A 22,246-nucleotide genomic window follows, 5' to 3' on the forward strand; every position below is an offset into this window, starting at 1 on the left:
CATGTTAATATGTGCCTGTGTATAGAGATATGTGGGCAATGTCTTTATATTTTCTATATAGAAGAGTATAAAAATAAATTAAACTTACACCATAGACTCAAATTGAGCTTGAATTTAAAGGTATATCACATCTGCAAATGTATATGTATATATATATATATATATATATATATATATATATATATATATATATATATATATATATATATATTCAAAGGATTACAAGCCAGTTTATAAACATCAACTTAAAAAAAAAAACAGATATTTTGTTGCCAATACAATTTAGACATTTCCCTAAAAATTAAAGGATTGATTAAAGAAAAGGCTTGCCTCAAAGTGCTATGGAAGACTATGATTCACTCCCAAATAGTCAGCAAATTAAACCCACGAGTTGGCGCCCACGCTACGAAACTCATCGCATCAGCATCCTTTGGCTTACCAACATCTCAAACTCGTTCAAATCCCTCCGATGGATATGTGGATATGATTTGCAGCACTCTGTTATCTTTCATCTCAGGGTAAAGCAGACTTCCAGCGAGGACGAGGAGACATTCAGACCTTCAGACATGTTTAAGCTCACAGGCATAAAGTCACAGGCATAAAGCTCGACATCCAACTCCATCCTGGAGAAACATCGCCTGCTTCCTAGACTGAAAGGCTTTGCTGCTGCTGGCCTTGCAGCATCCAGTGAGAGAGGGGAGGATGTGCCACCTGGAGACCAGCACTCCGCCCGGCACCAAACAAACCCAGAAGATCCAAACAAACCCAGAAGATCCCAGCAGGCCCGGCAGGAGCTGCCTAAAGATGGCTAGCTCTCATAAGGAAGGCTAGCTCTCCCAGGGGAAAAAACTGTTGGTCTTTGAAAGAAGCGTGCTGCTCTGTTGGGAAGCCTGTTCAGCGTTTCTCTTCAAGGACTAAGTTGGGCCTGGCATGTTAAGGGGCTAGGAGCATGCGTACGCACGCACGCATGTGATGGATGGCGCTGGGTCTCGTCCGACGGGAGAATAATAATGCCGAGCGGCTTTATTAGAGGTCGGCAGCATCATCAGTGTGTCAGCGAAACTAATGGGTTTAACCTTGGAAGTTCAGCGGTTCCTGCTTCACCAGCTCAGCCTTTTCCACTTCTTAACAAGCATCACACCCACCGGCAAGATGCTGGTTTTGCCCATTTCATGTTTTCTTTCAAAGACGGTCCACAAAGGTTAGCCATACATCACACACACACACTTATCATGAAACACTCATATTTCATAGTCTTTAGCTCTCTCTGGAACCCAATACATGCATCACAAAACAGACCGACGAATAGTATCACTGGAAAATAATGCCACCACGACGGCCAATCAGCTGCGACCTTACAACATCACCGTCTCATCACACTCAGATCTACTGATCATCGGTTACTAAAAGCCACATATCCTTCAACATCACAAGAGCAAGTTCCTCATGTGAGAAGAACAATAAGAACTCTTCTTTTCAAGACAATTCGAGAACACGGGGGGACGACCTAAAATTTTGGAATAAATTCCACATATTGAAATTCTGCTCAATTTATCTCGACACAATATCCAGCAACAACTGAGAACATCGACACCTCATCCTATTGTTTCATATATCAACATTTCATTAAATACAAGAGATTCCACATTCCATTTCTCCTCGCAAAAGTCGCAGCTCCTCGCTCAACATTCATTACGCAGCGTCTGGACCAGGCAGCGTCTGGACCAGGCAGCGTCTGGGCCAGGCAGCGTCTGGGCCAGGCAGCGTCTGGGCCATGCAATTTGGAGGCCGGGATTTACAAATATCCCTGCTGATACCTTGGAGCCCTCATGGCTCCCGGAGGAACAGGCTCAGGATGTTCATCTAGAAGGGATTTGCAGACCACTGACCTGCAGCTAATGACATCGAAATAGAACATCTCCACGTGTCTTTACATTCCTGAACCCGATTTCAATTTAAACATCTAGATTTGGCAACAACAGACTCATGCTCAGAGCATGGCTCCATCGACATCAGGCTTTATAGGTAATGCAAATAACAGCATTAATAAATCAGAACCATATTCATGTCATCTGTCATATTTCCATCACTCTTGTGCCAACATGTTATTTTGGGTGTGTGGGGGTGCAGGAGACATGTTGGCCCGTCATGCGGAGGAGGCCTCAAGGGGGCGCTCTGGGAGACGGGGCATGACGTGGGGGGGGCGGAGCTCACGACCTGTCGGCTCTCTCAGTCCTTCAGGCTGCTCTCGGCCACGCCCTGCGCCGACAGCTCCGTCACAACGTTGTCCAGGTACTTGGGGTCGGGGTAGCCATGGCCCGTCAGGTTGGAGCCGAACTCCGTCTTGTGGTGGATCTCGTTCCACACCACCGTGTCCGACTCGCCCGTGGTGCTGGACGTGCCGATGGTGAAGACGAGGCGTCGGTCCCAGGCCATGATCAGCAGCTTCAGCACCTGGAGACACAGAGGAGAGGAGAGGAGAGGAGAGGAGAGGAGAGGAGGGGAGGGGAGGGGAGAGGAGAGGAGAGGAGAGGAGAGGAGAGAGAAAGGAGAGGAGGGGAGGGGAGGGGAGGGGAGGGGAGGGGAGAGGAGAGGAGAGGAGAGGAGGGGAGAGGAGAGGAGGGGAGGAGAGGAGAGGAGAGGAGGGGAGGGGAGAGGAGAGGAGAGGAGAGGAGAGGAGAGGAGAGGAGAGGAGAGGAGAGGGGCGGGGTTATGATCCTTCTTACGGCAAGCAGGAAGGACCAAACCACATACCAGTGGTTCTCTCAACCTTCCTTCTGGTGCAGAAGCAAATCTTGGTGAATGAGTTTGGGTGATACAGTAACACTTGACAATAATTACCTTTCCCAGCAATGAGTAGTGCAACAAAAGTAAACATTTTGGTAATAATATTACCGTTACCAATCAAAAACTAAATTGTTACTTTTATTTTGACCCCTTCTGAATATCGGATTGAAGTTGAATTATCCTAATTTAGATGATAAAAGGCATATTTTGTTATTTACTCTGGGTGCATTAATTCTCACTACTTTGACCTTTATTGAAAAAAGGATGACAAGAATCATCACATCATCATCATCACCCTGATGTTGACCCTGATTATTCACAGATCATCGCCCACACTGTATGTCTCTGACTGATGAGACATCTGACTGATGTCTCTCTCTTGGACCGCCATCAAAGCTCACCTTCCTGCCTTTGTCGTTGTCAGGGAGGTAGCAGTGCCGAGGGAACCCTCGAGCGCTGAACTTCTTCCCCGGGTTCGGGTGCTCAGTGGTCTGGTGAAAATGTCGAGAACAAACGGTCACAACTCTTCCTGCCTTTTTCAATTAGAACTTAATTGCACGGAAAATGTCAACAGCACCCACGGGACCGGCTTATATTCACGCTGCTCACATTGTCCCCTTGTAAAATCATGTGTCGTTTGAGAGGTGTGCTACTTTAAATATTCAACAACCTTGCTTTCAAAGCTAGAATATGAAGGAAACAATCTCATAATTAAATCTCAATACGTCAGTATACGTATGGTTTGTTTGTTTTTTTCCCCATCCTTTGTCCATCACAGTGTTTAGTAGGGGTGTCACGATACACTAATTTCACGATACGATACGATACACGATATTGGGTTCACGATAACAATACGATACGATATTTTAACAATATTCTTTTTAACAAAAGTAAATAATTTTTATGTATTTATTTATCATTTATTTAACCATGTGAGTCCCGTTGAAATCGAAACCTCTTTTCAAGGGAGCCCTGGGAAAATACTGGAAAAATAGTCTTTCATTTGAAATACACAAAATACAAAACAAATGCTGTTTTTGGAAATTGTTATTATAATAACTATAAAACAACATGGAAGATAATGCTTCTCTTGCAATAGAATGTGTCACAAACTAAATGTTTGTTGCATGGTGAAAGAAAAATAAAGTATACAATCTATTTCTTAAATAACTCATGCTCAATGGTCCCTAAACTTATGTAATCTTATGTACCCCTTGAGCTGTTTTGCCAGTAGTAGTCTACCCCCTCACTCATGCGTGTTGATTCTGCTAAATTTGTTCTATTATTATTCAGGAGCATTTTCTTTATTTTATTTTTACGATATGATTTTTTTCTGATGATGCGCATATCGTGACGTTTCGATATCGCGATATATCGTGCGACGAAATATCGTGACACCCCTAGTGTTTAGTATCATTCCCTCCTTTCTAAACCAGACTCAAACTGTCAGACAGGATGTTTATGGTGCGGATTGAGGAGTGAGTTGAGAGCCATTGAAATGTCCCATGGCCATGGTGGCTGTGCTGAGATGATCTGAGCTGTGCTGCAGTGTTGAGTGGTCAGACGGCCCAGCACACAGCAGACTCTCTCCCCTGGGAGACACGCCTGCTCCTCTGGCGAAAAAGGTCCGTTTATTGCCTCTATTAAAGATGGCCTCTGCAGTCACAGTGAAATATGCGGCGCTCTGCTGTGCTCCGCCCACTTCCTGCCTCCTGACTGGAAGGACAGAAAGTGAGCTGTGCTCTCTCAGAGAATGACACTGTTGCTCAGGTGACCTGTAGATCTAGTCATGAGAGCATTGTTGCTCAGGTGACCTGTAGATCTAGTCATGAGAGCATTGTTGCTCAGGTGACCTGTAGATCTAGTCATGAGAGCTCCATAGCGCCATCACTTAAAGCCCCCCCTCCAGTCAGTTTTTCTATCTGTTGAACATTTGGTGTTCTCTATTTCAAACGTTCTCAACGTTCTCTCATTATCTGATCTGCAGATCATCTGATTCTGTAAAGAACTTAGATTGATAAGAAGAACCGAAGGCTAGGTTGCCCCGTGCGTGGCGGGTAGGGGCATGAGCTGCTGTACATACACAGCAGCTCCAGCCCCACCTGCGGAAAATAGGTTCCCGCGCGCCTGCAGTTCTGATGGTGTGTGTTGTGGTTCTGATGGTGTGTGTTGTGGTTCTGATGGTGTGTGTTGTGGGTCTGATGGTGTGTGTTGTGGTTCTGATGGTGTGTGTTGTGGTTCTGATGGTGCGTGTTGTGGGTCTGATGGTGCGTGTTGTGGTTCTGATGGTGCGTGTTGTGGTTCTGATGGTGTGTGTTGTGGTTCTGATTGTGTGTGTTGTGGTTCTGACCTGGCTGCAGCATGGTGCGTGTTGTGGTTCTGATGCTGTGTGTTGTGGTTCTGACCTGCCTGCAGCATGGTGTGTGTTGTGGTCCTGACCTGCCTGCAGCATGGTGCGTGTTGTGGTTCTGATGGTGTGTGTTGTGGTCCTGACCTGCCTGCAGCATGGTGCGTGTTGTGGTTCTGATGGTGTGTGTTGTGGTTCTGACCTGCCTGCAGCATGGTGTGTGTTGTGGTTCTGATGGTGTGTGTTGTGGTTCTGACCTGCCTGCAGCATGGTGTGTGTTGTGGTTCTGACCTGCCTGCAGCATGGTGTGTGTTGTGGTTCTGATGGTGTGTGTTGTGGTTCTGACCTGCCTGCAGCATGGTGTGTGTTGTGGTTCTGATGGTGTGTGTTGTGGTTCTGACCTGGATGCCGGCAGGAATGTCATAGACAATGCGGATGGTCTTGCAGTCTGGGGAGCCAGGCAGGCAGTGGGGGATGACGTGGTACTCCATTTTCCCAGGAGGCTGCGTGCCCGTTTTCTCCCCATAAATGGCCTTGCATGTCGGGCACTGGAGACTCCCGTCCTGGATTTAAGATGGAATAACAACATGTGGTGTGTGACACTCCTCCACTCATGTACATATTGTATATATATTTTGATTTGATTGCACTTGCAATGTTGTGATTGTCTTTTAGCTAGCTTTCCTACTTCTTATCTCTGTATATTGACCTGACTGCTACGCTGCATACAGACACTAAGACAAATTCCTCGTATGTAACTTGCATACTGTGGCGATAAAAGTGATTTTGATTCTGAGATAAATAAGGAGTTTTTTTTACCTGTGAATCATGCAAAGTTACTCTAGTAGAGCCCCAGATTAAAACAATCATCAAATATAGAACTTGAATTTAATAGGTCCTCTTTAACAATTCGTAAAAAAAAAAAAATGAAATGCAGAAGCTAGGTCCCTTTTTATGTTATTGGACCATATATTGTTGTAAATGCCATATGTGATTCTTGCTAATTTTATTTATTAGTGTTGCTTTGGCAATAAGTGCATTCATATTTCATGGCACTAAAATGCCTTTGAAATCAACCGAATTTGATTTGATTGGACTGAACTAAAGATTCTATATTATAGAATCTTTAGTTCAGTTATAGAATCTCTAATGTCATAGCTGGCAACAGGTAGTTAGTTGGCAGCTATGCAGTTTGGTAAGACTGTATAACACTGATACTCAACTTGCGGCCCGGGGGCCAGATGCGGCCTGCGACAGGGTGCCAAGTGGCCCCCTGGCCATTTTCTAATTCACAATGAAAACTATAAAGTTCGACTGAGCTCCAGCTAAATTCTCAAATGTCGCCACCTGCTCACCACCCATATATGCACTACTAACTAACTTAACCTATTCTTCTGTGTGCACAAAATTGTCAGACTAAACTCCAGCTGACACCCCAAATACCTACAATGCTACAGAAAAATCAATATTATTCATGTTTGTTTATTAACTGGCCCCTGACCTCCTGTCATTTTGCAAAACGCCAGTGCCATGATGCAACCCAGTCAAGCTGTAAGACATCACACGTGTATGATGTCATCCTGGGACGCTCACAGTATGACATCACACGTGTATGATGTCATCCCGGGACACTCACAGGCTTGTTACCCACCTTGTTGCCGTTGTTGTACATGGCCACCAGGCACAGCAGATGGTACATGTGGCCACACTTGCCAAGCTTGCCCAGCAGCTCTGGCCTGATGCCCTTGTGCTGCAGGATGCCTTCATAGCCGGACGCCGTGCCCAGCCTCTCCATGCAGATGGTACAGTCCTGCAGGATCGTACCAACACCACACGTCAGCTGCCATTCTGCATCAGCACCACTATACGAGATGCTTTCACACCTGGTAAGGACATCGATGTAGGGAACCGACCGATACCCTGCTGGATTTTTGGGGCCGCGGTGCCGATACAGAGAAAAAATTCCGATATCGATATCGGCCAATATTCTTTATATACTGTACATATTGTTATATACGTGCATAAATAAACACACAATGATCCCTCAAATATCAAACACTTGACAAAGATATGTCATGGAAACAGGATATTTTATAGTTTAACAATAAACGTTATTGTCCAAAATGACATCAGTGCACTGAAACAGTGAACTTCACTTGAATTAGAAAAAGGAATATATAATGCCTATATAACTTATAAAAATTAAATAAATCGATGCATATCAGACAACATATACGCCGATACAGTATATCTGTGATAGTTCAATATCGACCGATAACATCAGCATTCAGACTATCTCTCTGTAAGCGTGGGACCGTGTGCACTGGTGCATCTTTGGACAAAAAACCTGCCTTAGCTCTCTGTGTGTGTGTGTGTGTGTGTGTGTGTGTGTGTGTGTGTGTGTGTGTGTGTGTGTATGTGTGTGTGTGTGTGTGTGTGTGTGTGTGTGTGTGTGTGTGTGTGTGTGTGTGTGTGTGTGTGTGTGTGCGCGTGCGTGCGTGTTTCCTACCTCATCTGGGACAACTTTAATCTTCTCAGTGTATCTCCGCACAACATCCTCTGGGTTCTTCCCTTGTGATGAAACAAAGCAGAAGATGGATGAGATGACCCTCACAGAAAAGTCAAACTTACCGCACGCGCACACACACACACACACACACACACACACACACACAGTAGTGTAGGCAGTGTAGACTGGCCCCTAAATGAAAGCTGGAGGCCCCAAACTTTTAATGGCAGATGTCAATTAATGTTAATTAATGTCAATGGCGACGAAAATGTGCAATGGAACACGGGACTGGAGTAACACCTTTTCATGACACTGTATTACAGACTTTTTTCATTCCCCAAATTAACCGAAAAATCCACACCCTGTATTCCATATGCATGAACACATGTGCATGAACACAGCCACAATGATTGATAAACATAAAACCAAAAGAGAAAGATGGACATAGGGATGTGCATGAGATTAAGAGATCCAAAAGGAGTTTTCCTCGTAAACAACACATTTTTTATAGATATTTATAGGCTATAAAAATGCCAATACCGATAATAACCGATAGATTTCCCATTATCGGCCGATAATTTATCGGCACCGATATGCATCGTGCACCACTAGAAAAGGCAAGACAAAGTCCTTTGAGCACGACCGAATAACGACTCCAGTAGATCTCTAAGGACGACAACAGCAGCCTCATCCAACCTCTCTACTGCCCTCTAAGTGCCCAGGCTGCCAGTGGGACTGCACCCCCACTTGATTCTGATGAGTGTGTGTGTGTGTGTGTGTGTGTGTGTGTGTGTGTGTGTGTGTGTGTGCGTGTGCATGTGTGTGCGTGTGTGTGTGTGTGTGTGTGTGTGTGTGTGTGTGTGTCTATGCGTTTGAACACAGTGCGCGTGTGTGTGTGTGTGTGTGTGTGTGATGTTGAGGGGAAGGTCACCTTCAAACTGACAACAACCAGCCATCCACACACACTCTCTTATAATCCTCATGTGTGACCCCCCCCCCCACCTCTGAGGAGCAGCCAGAGAAGAGAGGAGAGAGAGAGAGAGAGAGAGGAGAGAGAGAGAGAGAGAGAGAGAGAGAGAGAGAGAGAGAGAGAGAGAGAGAGAGAGAGAGAGAGATGTTGGGTTCTCCTGTTCTGATTTCTGCTCAGAAAAAAGGCAAGACTAGAGAGGCTTTTGATCCAGCTAATGAAGCTATCAAACAGCTAAAGAGCTAAATGCATATCTCTCTCTCTCTCTCTCTCTCTCACACACATGCTAACCACTTCTCCTTTCCCCTCACAGCTGTGTCTGAGCTCTCCCTCTCCTTCTCCCCTCTCTCTCCCTCTCTCTCTATCTCTCCCCCCCTCTCTCTCTCCTTCTCTCTCTCTCTCCCTCTCTCTCTATGTCTCCCCTCTCTTTATAGGCCCTTTTCACACCAACCGTTTTGAGGTGGTAAAGTAGGATGTAAAGCAGGTGTAACGAATAACATTAATGAGGGCACCCTGGCCCCGGAACATCTGAAAATGGAATGGGACCACCATTAATGGTATTGGTCACACCTGCTTTACTTCCTTTTTATGCTTATTTTTATTGATTATTCACTGTGCCTTACTTCCCCATATTATCCTCCCCCCCTGCGTGGCAGGCACACCCATGCGTTACCCGCAGACTCTGACAAGTGCATGGGGTACTATGCACTCATACTGTCATACACTTACACACATCCAGGCATACACTCACCAGTGCACATTTTATCACAGACATCTTAAGGACCGCAATGGAAATAAGCTGTTAGCTTTATTGTGTTTTTTTATCCTTTTGATAATGGTGGGCCTGTGTATGTATATATGTATATACTGTTTGTTCATTATCAATAAAGAACTCAATCAATCAATCAATCAATCCTGCTTTACCACCTCTCAAAACGGTTGCTGTGAAATGGGTCCATATAGACTTCAAGACTCTGACCCACAGAACGTTGGTATGATGCAATGTCTCTTGTGTTTTGATAGGTTCCTAGGTTCCTAGCTTCTCCACCTTCCCCTCCCTCCCTCCCCCCCCTCCCTCCCTCCCTCCCTCCCTCCCCTCCTCCCTCCCCTCCTCCTCCCTCCCCTCCTCCCTCCCCTCCCTCCCTCCCTCCCTCCCCTCCTCCCCTCCTCCCCTCCCTCCTACCTCTGCGGAGGTGTTTCTTCTTGGTCTTGCGTCTGGAGCCGGTGACCCCGGGCACAGGCTTCATGTCAGTCTTGTTGATGGGCGGTGGGTGCAGGATGGGCTTCGGGGCCCGGGTCAGACACACAGGCAGACCTGCTGCACACATCAGGATCCCTGTCATACCTGGCACACACACACACACACACACACACACACACACACACACACACACACACGATTATGAATGGGTATCAAGCTATGAGACAGGTCAACCCAGAGGATAGAAGTAGTTTGGACGTGGGTGGTGTCTAACCTGCAGGTGGTGTCTAACTTGCCTGTGGTGTCTAACTTGCAGGTGGTGTCTAACCTGCGGGTGGTGTCTAACCTGCGGGTGGTGACTAACCTACCTGTGGTGTCTAACCTGTGGGTGGTGACTAACCTACCTGTGGTGTCTAACCTGCGGGTGGTGACTAACCTACCTGTGGTGTCTAACCTGCGGGTGGTGACTAACCTACCTGTGGTGTCTAACTTGTGGGTGGTGACTAACCTACCTGTGGTGTCTAACCTGCGGGTGGTGACTAACCTACCTGTGGTGTCTAACCTGCGGGTGGTGACTAACCTACCTGTGGTGTCTAACCTGCGGGTGGTGTCTAACCTGCGGGTGGTGTCTAACTTGTGGGTGGTGTCTAACCTGCGGGTGGTGACTAACCTACCTGTGGTGTCTAACCTGCGGGTGGTGTCTAACCTGCCTATGGTGTCTAACCTGTGGATGGTGTCTAACCTGCGGGTGGTGACTAACCTACCTGTGGTGTCTAACCTGTGGGTGGTGTCTAACCTGCCTGTGGTGTCTAACCTGTGGGTGGTGTCTAACCTGTGGGTGGTGTCTAACCTGCGGGTGGTGTCTAACCTGCAGGTGGTGTCTAAAGTGCAGGTGATGTCTAACCTGCAGGTGGTGTCTAACCTGCGGGTGGTGTCTAACCTGCGGGTGGTGTCTAACCTGCGGGTGGTGTCTAACCTTCGGGTGGAGTCTAACCTGCAGGTGGTGTCTAACCTGTGGGTGGTGTCTAACCTGCGGGTGGTGTCTAACCTGTGGGTGGTGTCTAACCTGCGGGTGGTGTCTAACCTGTGGGTGGTGTCTAACCTGTGGGTGGTGTCTAACCTGCAGGTGGTGTCTAACCTGCGTGTGGTGTCTAACCTGTGGGTGGTGGCTAACCTGCAGGTGGTGTCTAACCTGCGGGTGGTGTCTAACCTGTGGGTGGTGTCTAACCTGCAGGTGGTGTCTAACCTGTGGGTGGTGTCTAACCTGTGGGTGGTGTCTAACCTGCGGGTGGTGTCTAACCTGTGGGTGGTGTCTAACCTGTGGGTGGTGTCTAACCTGCAGGTGGTGTCTAACCTGTGGGTGGTGTCTAACCTGTGGGTGGTGTCTAACCTGCAGGTGGTGTCTAACCTGTGGGTGGTGTCTAACCTGTGGGTGGTGTCTAACCTGCAGGTGGTGTCTAACCTGCGGGTGGTGTCTAACCTGCGGGTGGTGTCTAACCTGTGGGTGGTGTCTAACCTGCAGGTGGTGTCTAACCTGTGGGTGGTGTCTAACCTGTGGGTGGTGTCTAACCTGCGGGTGGTGTCTAACCTGTGGGTGGTGTCTAACCTGTGGGTGGTGTCTAACCTGCGGGTGGTGTCTAACCTGCGGGTGGTGTCTAACCTGTGGGTGGTGTCTAACCTGCAGGTGGTGTCTAACCTGCAGGTGGTGTCTAACCTGCAGGTGGTGTCTAACCTGCAGGTGGTGTCTAAAGTGCAGGTGGTGTCTAACCTGCGGGTGGTGTCTAACCTGCGGGTGGTGTCTAACCTGCAGGTGGTGTCTAACCTGCAGGTGGAGTCTAACCTGTGGGTGGTGTCTAACCTGCAGGTGGTGTCTAACCTGCAGGTGGAGTCTAACCTGTGGGTGGTGTCTAACCTGCAGGTGGAGTCTAACCTGCAGGTGGTGTCTAACCTGCAGGTGGTGTCTAACCTGCAGGTGGTGTCTAACCTGCAGGTGGTGTCTAAAGTGCAGGTGGTGTCTAACCTGCGGGTGGTGTCTAACCTGCGGGTGGTGTCTAACCTGCAGGTGGAGTCTAACCTGTGGGTGGAGTCTAACCTGCAGGTGGAGTCTAACCTGCAGGTGGTGTCTAACCTGTGGGTGGTGTCTAACCTGTGGGTGGTGTCTAACCTGCGAGCGCTGGGTGCAATGATCCAGTCAGGTTCTTCACAGGAAGGGCTGGAACCCTGAGGGGAGACAGAGAAGATGCTTTTGATGCTTTGGATAGAACAAACATATACAGAAGTTATAAGTGATTCATAAACAGGAACTTTTCAAAATCAAGTATCGATGTGTTTCTGGGTTTCGGTATCGAAGTTAGAAATTCTAGTATTAATTTGCGACATCCCTACAATGAGCCGATCAGCTGACACACGTCTACCCGACGCACACGTATCTGTGGTCAGCTGGTCCAAGTGCCTGGCTGTGTCCCACCAGGCCCTGTACTGGGAGAGATGTGACAAGACACATGTAGCCCAGCCAGCAGCTCAGCTTACTGAGGGCTGCCTGGCCAGCTGGCACAGGAACACATGGCTGCTCTGATCAAAGCAGCCTCTCACGGGGGATTTCAGGGCCAGCTCGGTCAGCTGCAGGGTCAGCTGCAGGGCCAGCTCGGTCAGCTGCAGGGTCAGCTGCAGGGCCAGCTCGGTCAGCTGCAGGGTCAGCTGCAGGGTCAGCTGCAGGGCCAGCTGCAGGGTCAGCTGCAGGGCCAGCTGCAGGGCCAGCTCGGTCAGCTGCAGGGTCAGCTGCAGGGCCAGCTGCAGGGTCAGCTGCAGGGTCAGCTGCAGGGTCAGCTGCAGGGTCAGCTGCAGGGCCAGCTGCAGGGCCAGCTGCAGGGTCAGCTGCAGGGCCAGCTGCAGGGTCAGCTGCAGGGTCAGCTGCAGGGCCAGCTGCAGGGCCAGCTGCAGGGTCAGCTGCAGGGTCAGCTGCAGGGCCAGCTGCAGGGTCAGCTGCAGGGCCAGCTCGGTCAGCTGCAGGGCCGAGCGCATGTAGTGCGCGAGATGCCTAGTCACATTAATTAGGAGTAGGACTGCTTTGACCTTTATTGCTATTTATAGCCTGCTTATGGGTTTATTTATCCCAAATCTACCAGAGGTCTCAGCAACAACAACAACAACAACACCATACCCAGCATGCATTGCATCATCAATATGAAACCTGGGGCCTCGGCCATTTTGGTCCGTCTTGTCTCTTTCTGTACTAATGGTAATTGGTAAATGGACTGTATTTATAGAGCGCATTTTATATAGTCTCCCGACTACCCAAAGCGCTTTTACATGAATACCTCACATTCACCCATTCACACACCGACGGCGTCTGCAGCCATGCAGGGCGCTAACTGCTCGTCGGGAGCAGTTAGGGGTTCAGTGTCTTGCTCAAGGACACTTCGGTACACTGCCGGGAGGAGCCAGCCTCGAACTAATGCTTATATACTGTATAACCTCAACCCTGTAAGTGATATACTTTGTTCCCCAGAACAACATGGATCATAATAATATGTGATATATGATGCAATGATGTCACATGAAGGTATTTGTTATATGACAATAAAGACAAAAGAAAACACAAAGTGGAAATTGAATCTCACAGAAATCTATTCAAATCACACAGAGAACAATAATAACAAAGGTTTTTGGCAATTGAAAATTTTTCTCAGATTCAGACTCAGAAACATTTTATTGCCAAATGCATCACAAGGACACACATGAATTCATTGTGGTGTAGCAGCAGCTCATCTCAACAAGATAAAAAAACACAGACAGGAAGGACACAGGCAAGACAAGACACTCAGGCCGTGATAGAACCCGTACATACATAGTCAAATTGACAAAAAAAAAAAAAAAAAAAAAATGAAAAGATACTCAGCTAAAAACACCCCTAAAGGTCAAGTCAAATCATCAGTGCCTAGAATAAAAAAGCAGGGACTCAAATAAACAAGATAAAGTGCTTTAAAGAGGCACTGCAAACTATCTCCTCACACCAGAGATCTCCTCACACCAGATATGTACTGACAATGGAAGCCTTGCATGAAAAAACTGCTTTAACTGTATGCACTCTCTCTCTCCCTCTCTCTCCCCCTCCCTCGCCCCTCTCTCTCTCTCCCTCCCCCTCCCTCGCCCCTCTCCTTCCTCTCTCTCCCCCTCCCTCGCCCCTCTCTCCCTTCCTCTCTCTCCCCCTCCCTCGCCCCTGTCTCTCTCCCTCTCTCTCCCCCTCTCTCGCCCCTCTCTCCTTCCTCTCTCTCCCCCTCCCTCGCCCCTCTCTCCTTCCTCTCTCTCCCCCTCCCTCGCCCCTCTCTCCTTCCTCTCTCTCCCCCTCCCTCGCCCCTCTCTCCCTTCCTCTCTCTCCCCCTCCCTCGCCCCTCTCTCCCTTCCTCTCTCTCCCCCTCCCTCGCCCCTCTCTCCCTTCCTCTCTCTCCCCCTCCCTCACCCCTCTCTCATGCACAATCAATCAAACAGAATCAACCAAACAGAATCAGAATCATTGAGCAGCACATCCAAACCCACAGCCATGACTTCACTGTCAGTGCTCTGCTAACAAATCTATGCAGAGTATCTGATGATGCTGAACATGACAGTACAGTCAGGCTACGTGGGCCAGCCAGCGCCATCTGACGGGAGATTCAACTGTATCATCTGTGTAAACAACCGCAGGTCTTTAGCCTGCCTGTTACAACAACCTGTCTGTTACAACAGCCTGTCTTTAGCCTGTTTGTTACAACAGCCTGTCTGTTACAACAGCCTGTCTTTAGCCTGTTTGTTACAACAGCCTGTCTGTTACAACAACCTGTCTGTTACAACAGCCTGTCTGTTACAACAGCCTGTCTGTTACAACAGCCTGTCTGTTACAAGGGCATGTCTGTTACAACGGCCTGTCTGTTACAATGGCATGTCTGTTACAACAGCCTGTCTGTTACAACGGCATGTCTGTTACAACAGCCTGTCTGTTACAACTGCCTGTCTGTTACAACAGCCTGTCTGTTACTTACAACGGCATGTCTGTTACAACTGCCTGTCTGTTACAACAGCCTGTCTGTTACAACTGCCTGTCTGTTACAACAGCCTGTCTGTTACAACGGCATGTCTGCGGCACATTTGTGCAATATGATACATTGCCACACAAAATATCGCAATACTATGCTGCTGTATCAGAGGCTTCCCCGCCACCCCCACTGCCAACTGTCATTATTCTCTTCCTCCTGGCCTGTGTTCACTTGTTCGGTCTCCTCTGACCATCTCCTCTACACCTCCTAGGAGACATCTCCCTCCTCTCAGGGGACATCTCCTCTCCTAATCTTCCTCTCAGGGGACATCTCCCTCCTCTCAGGGGACATCTACTCTCCTCCCCTCCTCCTCCTCATAGGGGACATCTCCCCCCCCCCTCCTCCTCATAGGGGACATCTCCCTCCTCTCAGGGGACATCCCCCCCTCCCCCCCCTCCTCCTCCTAGGGGACATCTGCTCCCCCCCCCTCCTCCTCATAGGGGACATCTCCCTCCTCTCAGGGGACATCCCCCCCTCCCCCCCCTCCTCCTCCTAGGGGACATCTCCCTCCTCTCAGGGGACATCTCCTCTCCCCCCTCCTCCTCCTCCTCCTAGGGGACATCTCCCTCCTCTCAGGGGACATCTCCCCCCCACCCCCTCCTCCTCCTCCTCCTCCTCCTCCTAGGGGACATCTCCCTCCTCTCAGGGGACATCTCCTCCCCCCCCCCCCTCCTCCTCGTCCTCCTAGGGGACATCTCCCTGTGTCCAAACCTGAAATGAGCCTGAGGAATATCCGGGCGTAGCTTTAAACACACCCCACCAAATTCCCCAAAGTAGAAAACACATTTCTGATGACGGTGAACAGCCCGTAGTGGTATCGTTCAGCTCGTTTCATGTCCGACCTAAATTCATGCAATTAAGAGAGAGATACGTTCAGCCCTACATACTGTACCTGAGCCAAATGGCCTGAGGGTTGAGTGAGTGCTACTACCTCCACCCCACTGTCCCTCTCCTATCTTCTTCTCAGTACATCATCCTTCCAGCCCGGAGGGAGGCTCCTCTCCTCTCCTCTCCAGCCTGCCTCCAGGACTTAATCAGATCCAGAGCAATGTGATTCCCCAAATAGAGAAAGCACATTAGGCCTAGATAGAAAAGTGCTGACGCAGTACTAATATCTCCTCATCTGTTTATCATGCGCCATAAAGACAGTGAGGAGGCAGAGAACTCCACAAGTGCTTCGTTGCATATCGATGTGGGGAGCGAGAGGCAGAGACAGACCCGACCGCCAGGCTACGCTGAGGGCGGGGGTTAGAACAGGGGACACACACCTGACAACACACCTGAAAATCCCCCCAAAATATAATCATGCCACCAGGCATCCCCAAAATGCATCAGTTTGGTCCAGATGAACTCTCATGACTGATTAATTAATGAATGTCTCTATTAAGCTGCAGAGCACAGGCCCACGGCACACAAACTCAGCCTTAACACAAGGAGACTGGAGCACGCAAAACATGGCCAATTAATTTCCTCACTTACCGCGCATCGTCCTCGTCTGTCTCCATGTCTAGTAGTAACGCACAGAAACTCAAACACAGAAAGTAACAGAAACTAACAGAAAGTAACACTGTCTGTCTGCAGCAGCGTCCGTTAGATACGGAAGTGCACGGAGGAAGTGCCACAAGAGGAAGTGGCAAAGAAGGAGCTAAAAAAAATAGCCAAATGCTTGTTTTATCACACGTCTGTGCTCAACTGCTGAATGTGTCTGTTTGCCCGTCATGTCATGTCACACAGTTAAGATAAGACACACAGTTAAGATAAGACACACAGTTAAGATAAGACACACAGTTAAGATAAGACACACAGTCAGCGTTATCAGTTGAGCAGAACAGTTCAAAGCAGCACATCTGACCTGATCATGACCTGGTTCCTAAGGCTCATAATGTTCAGACTAGGAGGCCAAATGTGATTTGTGAACTTTAATGACCTATTAATGATTCTATCCAGATTGGTTTTATGAGTCTGGACGCTCCAAGTCTGATTTGTGTCACTTGTCCCAAACCACATTATGGAGGTAGTTTCTAATCTGCTTTCGACTGATGTGACTTCAGTGTGGACGCGCTGATCACCCAAATCAGATTTGAGAGTGTCTTTTGCAGGGGGGGGGCGGGGACTTGAAGAGCAGAGAGCAGACATGCTGCCAGAAACATTGTATGTTGGCTCATTGGCTCATTGTATCTGGACACACAGATCCGACTTGAACATTTGGCCAAATCAGATTTGTGGCAGTGCGGACACACTCCCAAATCAGATTTGGGAAACCAATCAATATCATGACTTTAGCAGCAAATCGGATTTGCCTGTAATGTGAACATGGCCATAGCCACGCCTCCTGGCTTTATGGCAGTTCGAATGCAGAGTAAAGGCAGGTAGTGGGGCGGTGTAATAAGATAAAGTGACGTGTTGACATCAACCAGCAGATGGTGCCACTTCTGATATTTCGCCACGCTACTACACTGTGTCTGAGCCCTGAGCAGAGGCAGCTAACCCCGCCTCCCTCCCCCACCTAACCCCGCCTCCCTCCCCCAGCCCACAACCAGTATAAAAAGATCAATATTTGAACTGCAGCTGTCATCGTCGATGATACATGGGTGATAAAAGCCCACGTACTGTACTGCAGTGTGTTCGCCTATGCCAAGCTCAAATCAATCACATGACAGACAGTCACATGACAGACAGAGGGTTGTGTAGCCTGGTTAAATCACATGACAGACAGAGGGCTGTGTAGCCTGGTTAAATCACATGACAGACAGAGGGCTGTGTAGCCTGGTTAAATCACATGACAGACTGACTGAGGGCTGTGTAGCCTGGTTAAATCACATGACAGACAGAGGGCTGTGTAGCCTGGTTAAATCACATGACAGACAGAGGGCTGTGTAGCCTGGTTAAATCACATGACAGACAGAGGGCTGTGTAGCCTGGTTAAATCACATGACAGACTGAGGGCTGTGTAGCCTGGTTAAATCACATGACAGACAGAGGGCTGTGTAGCCTGGTTAAATCACATGACAGACTGAGGGCTGTGTAGCCTGGTTAAATCACATGACAGACTGAGGGCTGTGTAGCCTGGTTAAATCACATGACAGACTGAGGGTTGTGTAGCCTGGTTAAATCACATGACAGACTGAGGGTTGTGTAGCCTGGTTAAATCACATGACAGACAGAGGGCTGTGTAGCCTGGTTAAATCACATGACAGACTGAGGGCTGTGTAGCCTGGTTAAATCACATGACAGACTGAGGGTTGTGTAGCCTGGTTAAATCACATGACAGACTGAGGGCTGTGTAGCCTGGTTAAATCACATGACAGACTGAGGGCTGTGTAGCCTGGTTAAATCACATGACAGACAGAGGGCTGTGTAGCCTGGTTAAATCACATGACAGACAGAGGGCTGTGTAGCCTGCTTAAATCACATGACAGACAGAGGGCTGTGTAGCCTGGTTAAATCACATGACAGACTGAGGGCTTTGTAGCCTGGTTAAATCACATGACAGACTGAGGGCTGTGTAGCCTGGTTAAATCACATGACAGACTGAGGGCTGTGTAGCCTGGTTAAATCACATGACAGACAGAGGGCTGTGTAGCCTGGTTAAATCACATGACAGACAGAGGGCTGTGTAGCCTGGTTTAATCACATGACAGACAGACAGAGGGCTGTGTAGCCTGGTTAAATCACATGACAGACTGAGGGTTGTGTAGCCTGGTTAAATCACATGACAGACAGAGGGCTGTGTAGCCTGGTTAAATCACATGACAGACAGAGGGCTGTGTAGCCTGGTTAAATCACATGACAGACTGAGGGCTGTGTAGCCTGGTTAAATCACATGACAGACTGAGGGCTGTGTAGCCTGGTTAAATCACATGACAGACAAGAGGGCTGTGTAGCCTGGTTAAATCACATGACAGACTGAGGGCTGTGTAGCCTGGTTAAATCACATGACAGACAGAGGGCTGTGTAGCCTGGTTAAATCACATGACAGACAGAGGGCTGTGTAGCCTGGTTAAATCACATGACAGACAGAGGGCTGTGTAGCCTGGTTAAATCACATGACAGACTGAGGGCTGTGTAGCCTGGTTAAATCACATGACAGACTGAGGGCTGTGTAGCCTGGTTAAATCACATGACAGACAGAGGGCTGTGTAGCCTGGTTAAATCACATGACAGACTGAGGGCTGTGTAGCCTGGTTAAATCACATGACAGACTGAGGGCTGTGTAGCCTGGTTAAATCACATGACAGACTGAGGGCTGTGTAGCCTGGTTAAATCCAACATTCTGTGATTGGCCGAACCAAATGGAATGTGAGCTCATGTGATCAGGATGCTTTAACAGACTAGGGCTAGTCTGTACACAGCAAGCCATGTTGTGTTTAATAGACATGTATGAGCAGTCTATTCACCTTATTCTTTGCCCACACATGGACGCTTCCGCATTACGTCATTTTGTAATAGTATTTCCGTTTTGACTTGCCAAAAACTCCGCAGGCAAGATGGCTGCGCACACTACGCATCTAAACTGCCAGAATTACTCCCCCATAAAGTAACATATCTTGGCCAATACGTATGTAACATACAAAATAAAACAACCTGTAATATCTTAATTTTATGTAGAATGCAGAGGACATGTAACCGTTTAGTTAAACTTGCATTCCAGGGATATTGTGCTCTTAAGATGACGAGTGGAGTGGACGTTAGGTTGCGCACCTATGTTAGGTTGCGTAACCTATGTGCGATTCGAAATAACGCATCCGAGATAGAAACGTTATGAATATAGCCACGTTATAAACAACAAACTAACGCTGGTGATCCGTATGGAATCAGTGTTACTCGAAATGGTTAACGGTTATATCAATTTGGTCATTCAGTGGCATTACTGCCATATAACATAACTAACTAGTGGCTATTAGCCACTAGTGGCCTTCGCAACTAGCACTGAACCGGAAGAACAAATACGTTTGCGTTGAACGCGGAAGAGAGAAAAAGTGGGCGTGGTGAATAAGGTGAATACTGTACCTAGACCTGATGTCTAGGCCCAAAAGCTGACAAAATGTGGGCTGTCAGTGAAAGTTTAGTAGAGCAGTCTACCATAGAATTGAACATTTCACATTTTAGACCAGATTTCACCAGGATATTACTAATAATATAATATGTTATGAAATATGGTCTAAATGCAGATGTTGAATATTTCAAGACTTGAACAAGACATCGCGGAGGCAACCTCCGTGTCGTCCATTAATTTCTGATAATGGACACCTCGGCGTGCATTAACCCTTACTTAATCAGTCTTGACTTTGCTGACATGATGGCGTAATCAGACCAGCAAGCAAAAATCACAGCAAACCAATTTCAAGATCATTTTGGCTACAAGTGGTTTGCAGTCACATAGCCAGACTGAAACGGGTCTACATCTAACCCAGATGTTGACATGAGGACTGTTGCTTACTGGGTATGTAAAGCAGTTAAAACGCATGTAAACAAGCTGCAGCCTGTCAGGTGAAAAGAAGCGGCTGGCTAACTGCCCATGTCTCGGAGGAAGCATGGAGCCAGTTTCGGCTCTCCCCAGATCGGCAGAGGGTGGAGCAGCAACCAGGATAAATAAATTGGATTGGCACTTGTGGGGAATGGGAATGGGATAATTGGGAAGAAGATATTTAAAAAAAAAACAAGCTGCAGTCTGCCAAATACCTTATTATAGCTAATGCTCTATTAGGGCGTGTGAAACATGTGTGACAGCCTGTTCTGTGTGGGCTCCTCTCATATCACACACTGCACACAATGTGCGAGGGAGGGACTTCACGTTTCAGTGTGTGTCTGTTAGCTCTTGTGTCCCGCTGTGTGTGTGTGTGTGTGTGTGTGTGTGTGTGTGTGTGTGTACAGTATGTATGTGTGTTAACCACACTCATCCTGTATGTTGAGCCACTCGCCTGGGAATTGATATACTCCACCTCACCCCCTTTCTCTCTCTCTCTCTCTCTCTCTCTCTCTCTCTCTCTCTCTCTCTCTCTCTCTCTCTCTCTCTCTCTCTCTCTCTCTCTCTCTCTCTCCTTGCTAACACTGTGTAGGTAGCAGCTAGCAGCTGATGGTTAACTGTCTATCAAAGTGCCATCATCCTCCTGCAGATGCTCTGCTGCTCTGCTCTCCACAGCTGTAAAGAGGTTATCTGAGTTACTGAAGCCTTTCTGTCAGCAGCAACCGCTCTGCCCATTTCCCTCTGACCTGTCTCAACTGTGAGACTGCTGTGTGAGAAAAGAGTTCCGCACTTTCACAAATACTCAAAGCCAGTGGTCAAAGTCACTGAGATCAACCCCCCGTCAACATGATGTTTGGTGTGAACTGAGATCACCCCCCCGTCAACATGATGTTTGGTGTGAACTGAGATCACCCCCCCGTCAACATGATGTTTGGTGTGAACTGAGATCACCCCCCCGTCAACATGATGTTTGGTGTGAACTGAGATCACCCCCCCGTCAATATGATGTTTGGTGTGAACTGAGATCACCCCCCCGTCAATATGATGTTTGGTGTGAACTGAGATCACCCCCCCGTCAACATGATGTTTGGTGTGAACTGAGATCACCCCCCCGTCAACATGATGTTTGGTGTGAACTAGGGCTGCAGGATTTTGAAAAAATAAATAAATGGACCGATGCAATTGCGATACAGTATGATTTATGATATAAGAGGGAAAGATTTTTTTTTTAATCATTATTCTCATTTTCATATTTGATATACGGCTCTCTCAAATCAAGCAATCTGATTGGTTCACAGCCATTGTATAATTCCAGTAACCGAGTTCAATAACCGGGCTCGTGGGATAACAGCTGATCAGGGGGATATATTTGGCACAACACACTGGCTCTCATGCTATATTGCTTAAATATATATATATATATATATTATTATGGTATGATTTTTGTGGGGATCTGTACCAAACAAAGATATTTTCTTAAAGGTGCTGTAAGTGATATTTGTGTGTGTTAAATAGCTCTACATTCCAACAGCCATCACTGATATAGAGTGTTTGGCCAGTAGCGTGGGTCTCCCAGGCCCTCCGCTCTGCAGTGAACAGAAAATACATTTGTGGAATCCTCTCTCCTGATTGGATAAAAGTGGGATGGAAGCCTCTCTCCTGATTTCTCCTCTGTATACTGCAGAGCGGCGGACCCATGTTACTGACCAACCACCCTGATGGCTTTCAGAAAGTAGAGCTATTTAACACTTTATTTATTTTATTTTATTTTAATTATTTTATTTTAATACCACTTACAACACCTTTAAGTCTGTGGAATATGATGTGTGGGCACATTTAATTTCAAATCATTTTTACACAGTACATTTCACCTTTAACACATTTATACCTCCTGTG

At 47.7% G+C, this 22,246-nt stretch overlaps 1 protein-coding gene across 1 annotated transcript in view; it reads right to left on the bottom strand.

Annotated features, from left to right (window-relative positions):
* Positions 1-274: 274 nt before the first annotated feature.
* The window catches only part of LOC310784532 (E3 ubiquitin-protein ligase DTX1-like), a gene marked incomplete at its 5' end in the record, with an annotated part of 59,078 nt that continues 37,106 nt past the window's right edge, over positions 275-22,246 (bottom strand). Inside the window, 7 exons of the mRNA XM_083645515.1 lie at positions 275-2,454; positions 3,189-3,278; positions 5,536-5,697; positions 6,786-6,944; positions 7,644-7,705; positions 9,794-9,955; positions 11,976-12,031. Coding sequence (XP_083501641.1) covers positions 2,230-2,454; positions 3,189-3,278; positions 5,536-5,697; positions 6,786-6,944; positions 7,644-7,705; positions 9,794-9,955; positions 11,976-12,031 — 916 coding nt within the window. The 3' untranslated portion in view covers positions 275-2,229. The remainder of the gene's footprint in view (positions 2,455-3,188; positions 3,279-5,535; positions 5,698-6,785; positions 6,945-7,643; positions 7,706-9,793; positions 9,956-11,975; positions 12,032-22,246) is intronic.

The sequence above is a fragment of the Poromitra crassiceps genome, assembly GCF_964638095.1.
Source record: "Poromitra crassiceps genome assembly, chromosome: 10".
In the NCBI taxonomy this organism is placed as follows: Eukaryota; Metazoa; Chordata; class Actinopteri; order Beryciformes; family Melamphaidae; genus Poromitra; species Poromitra crassiceps.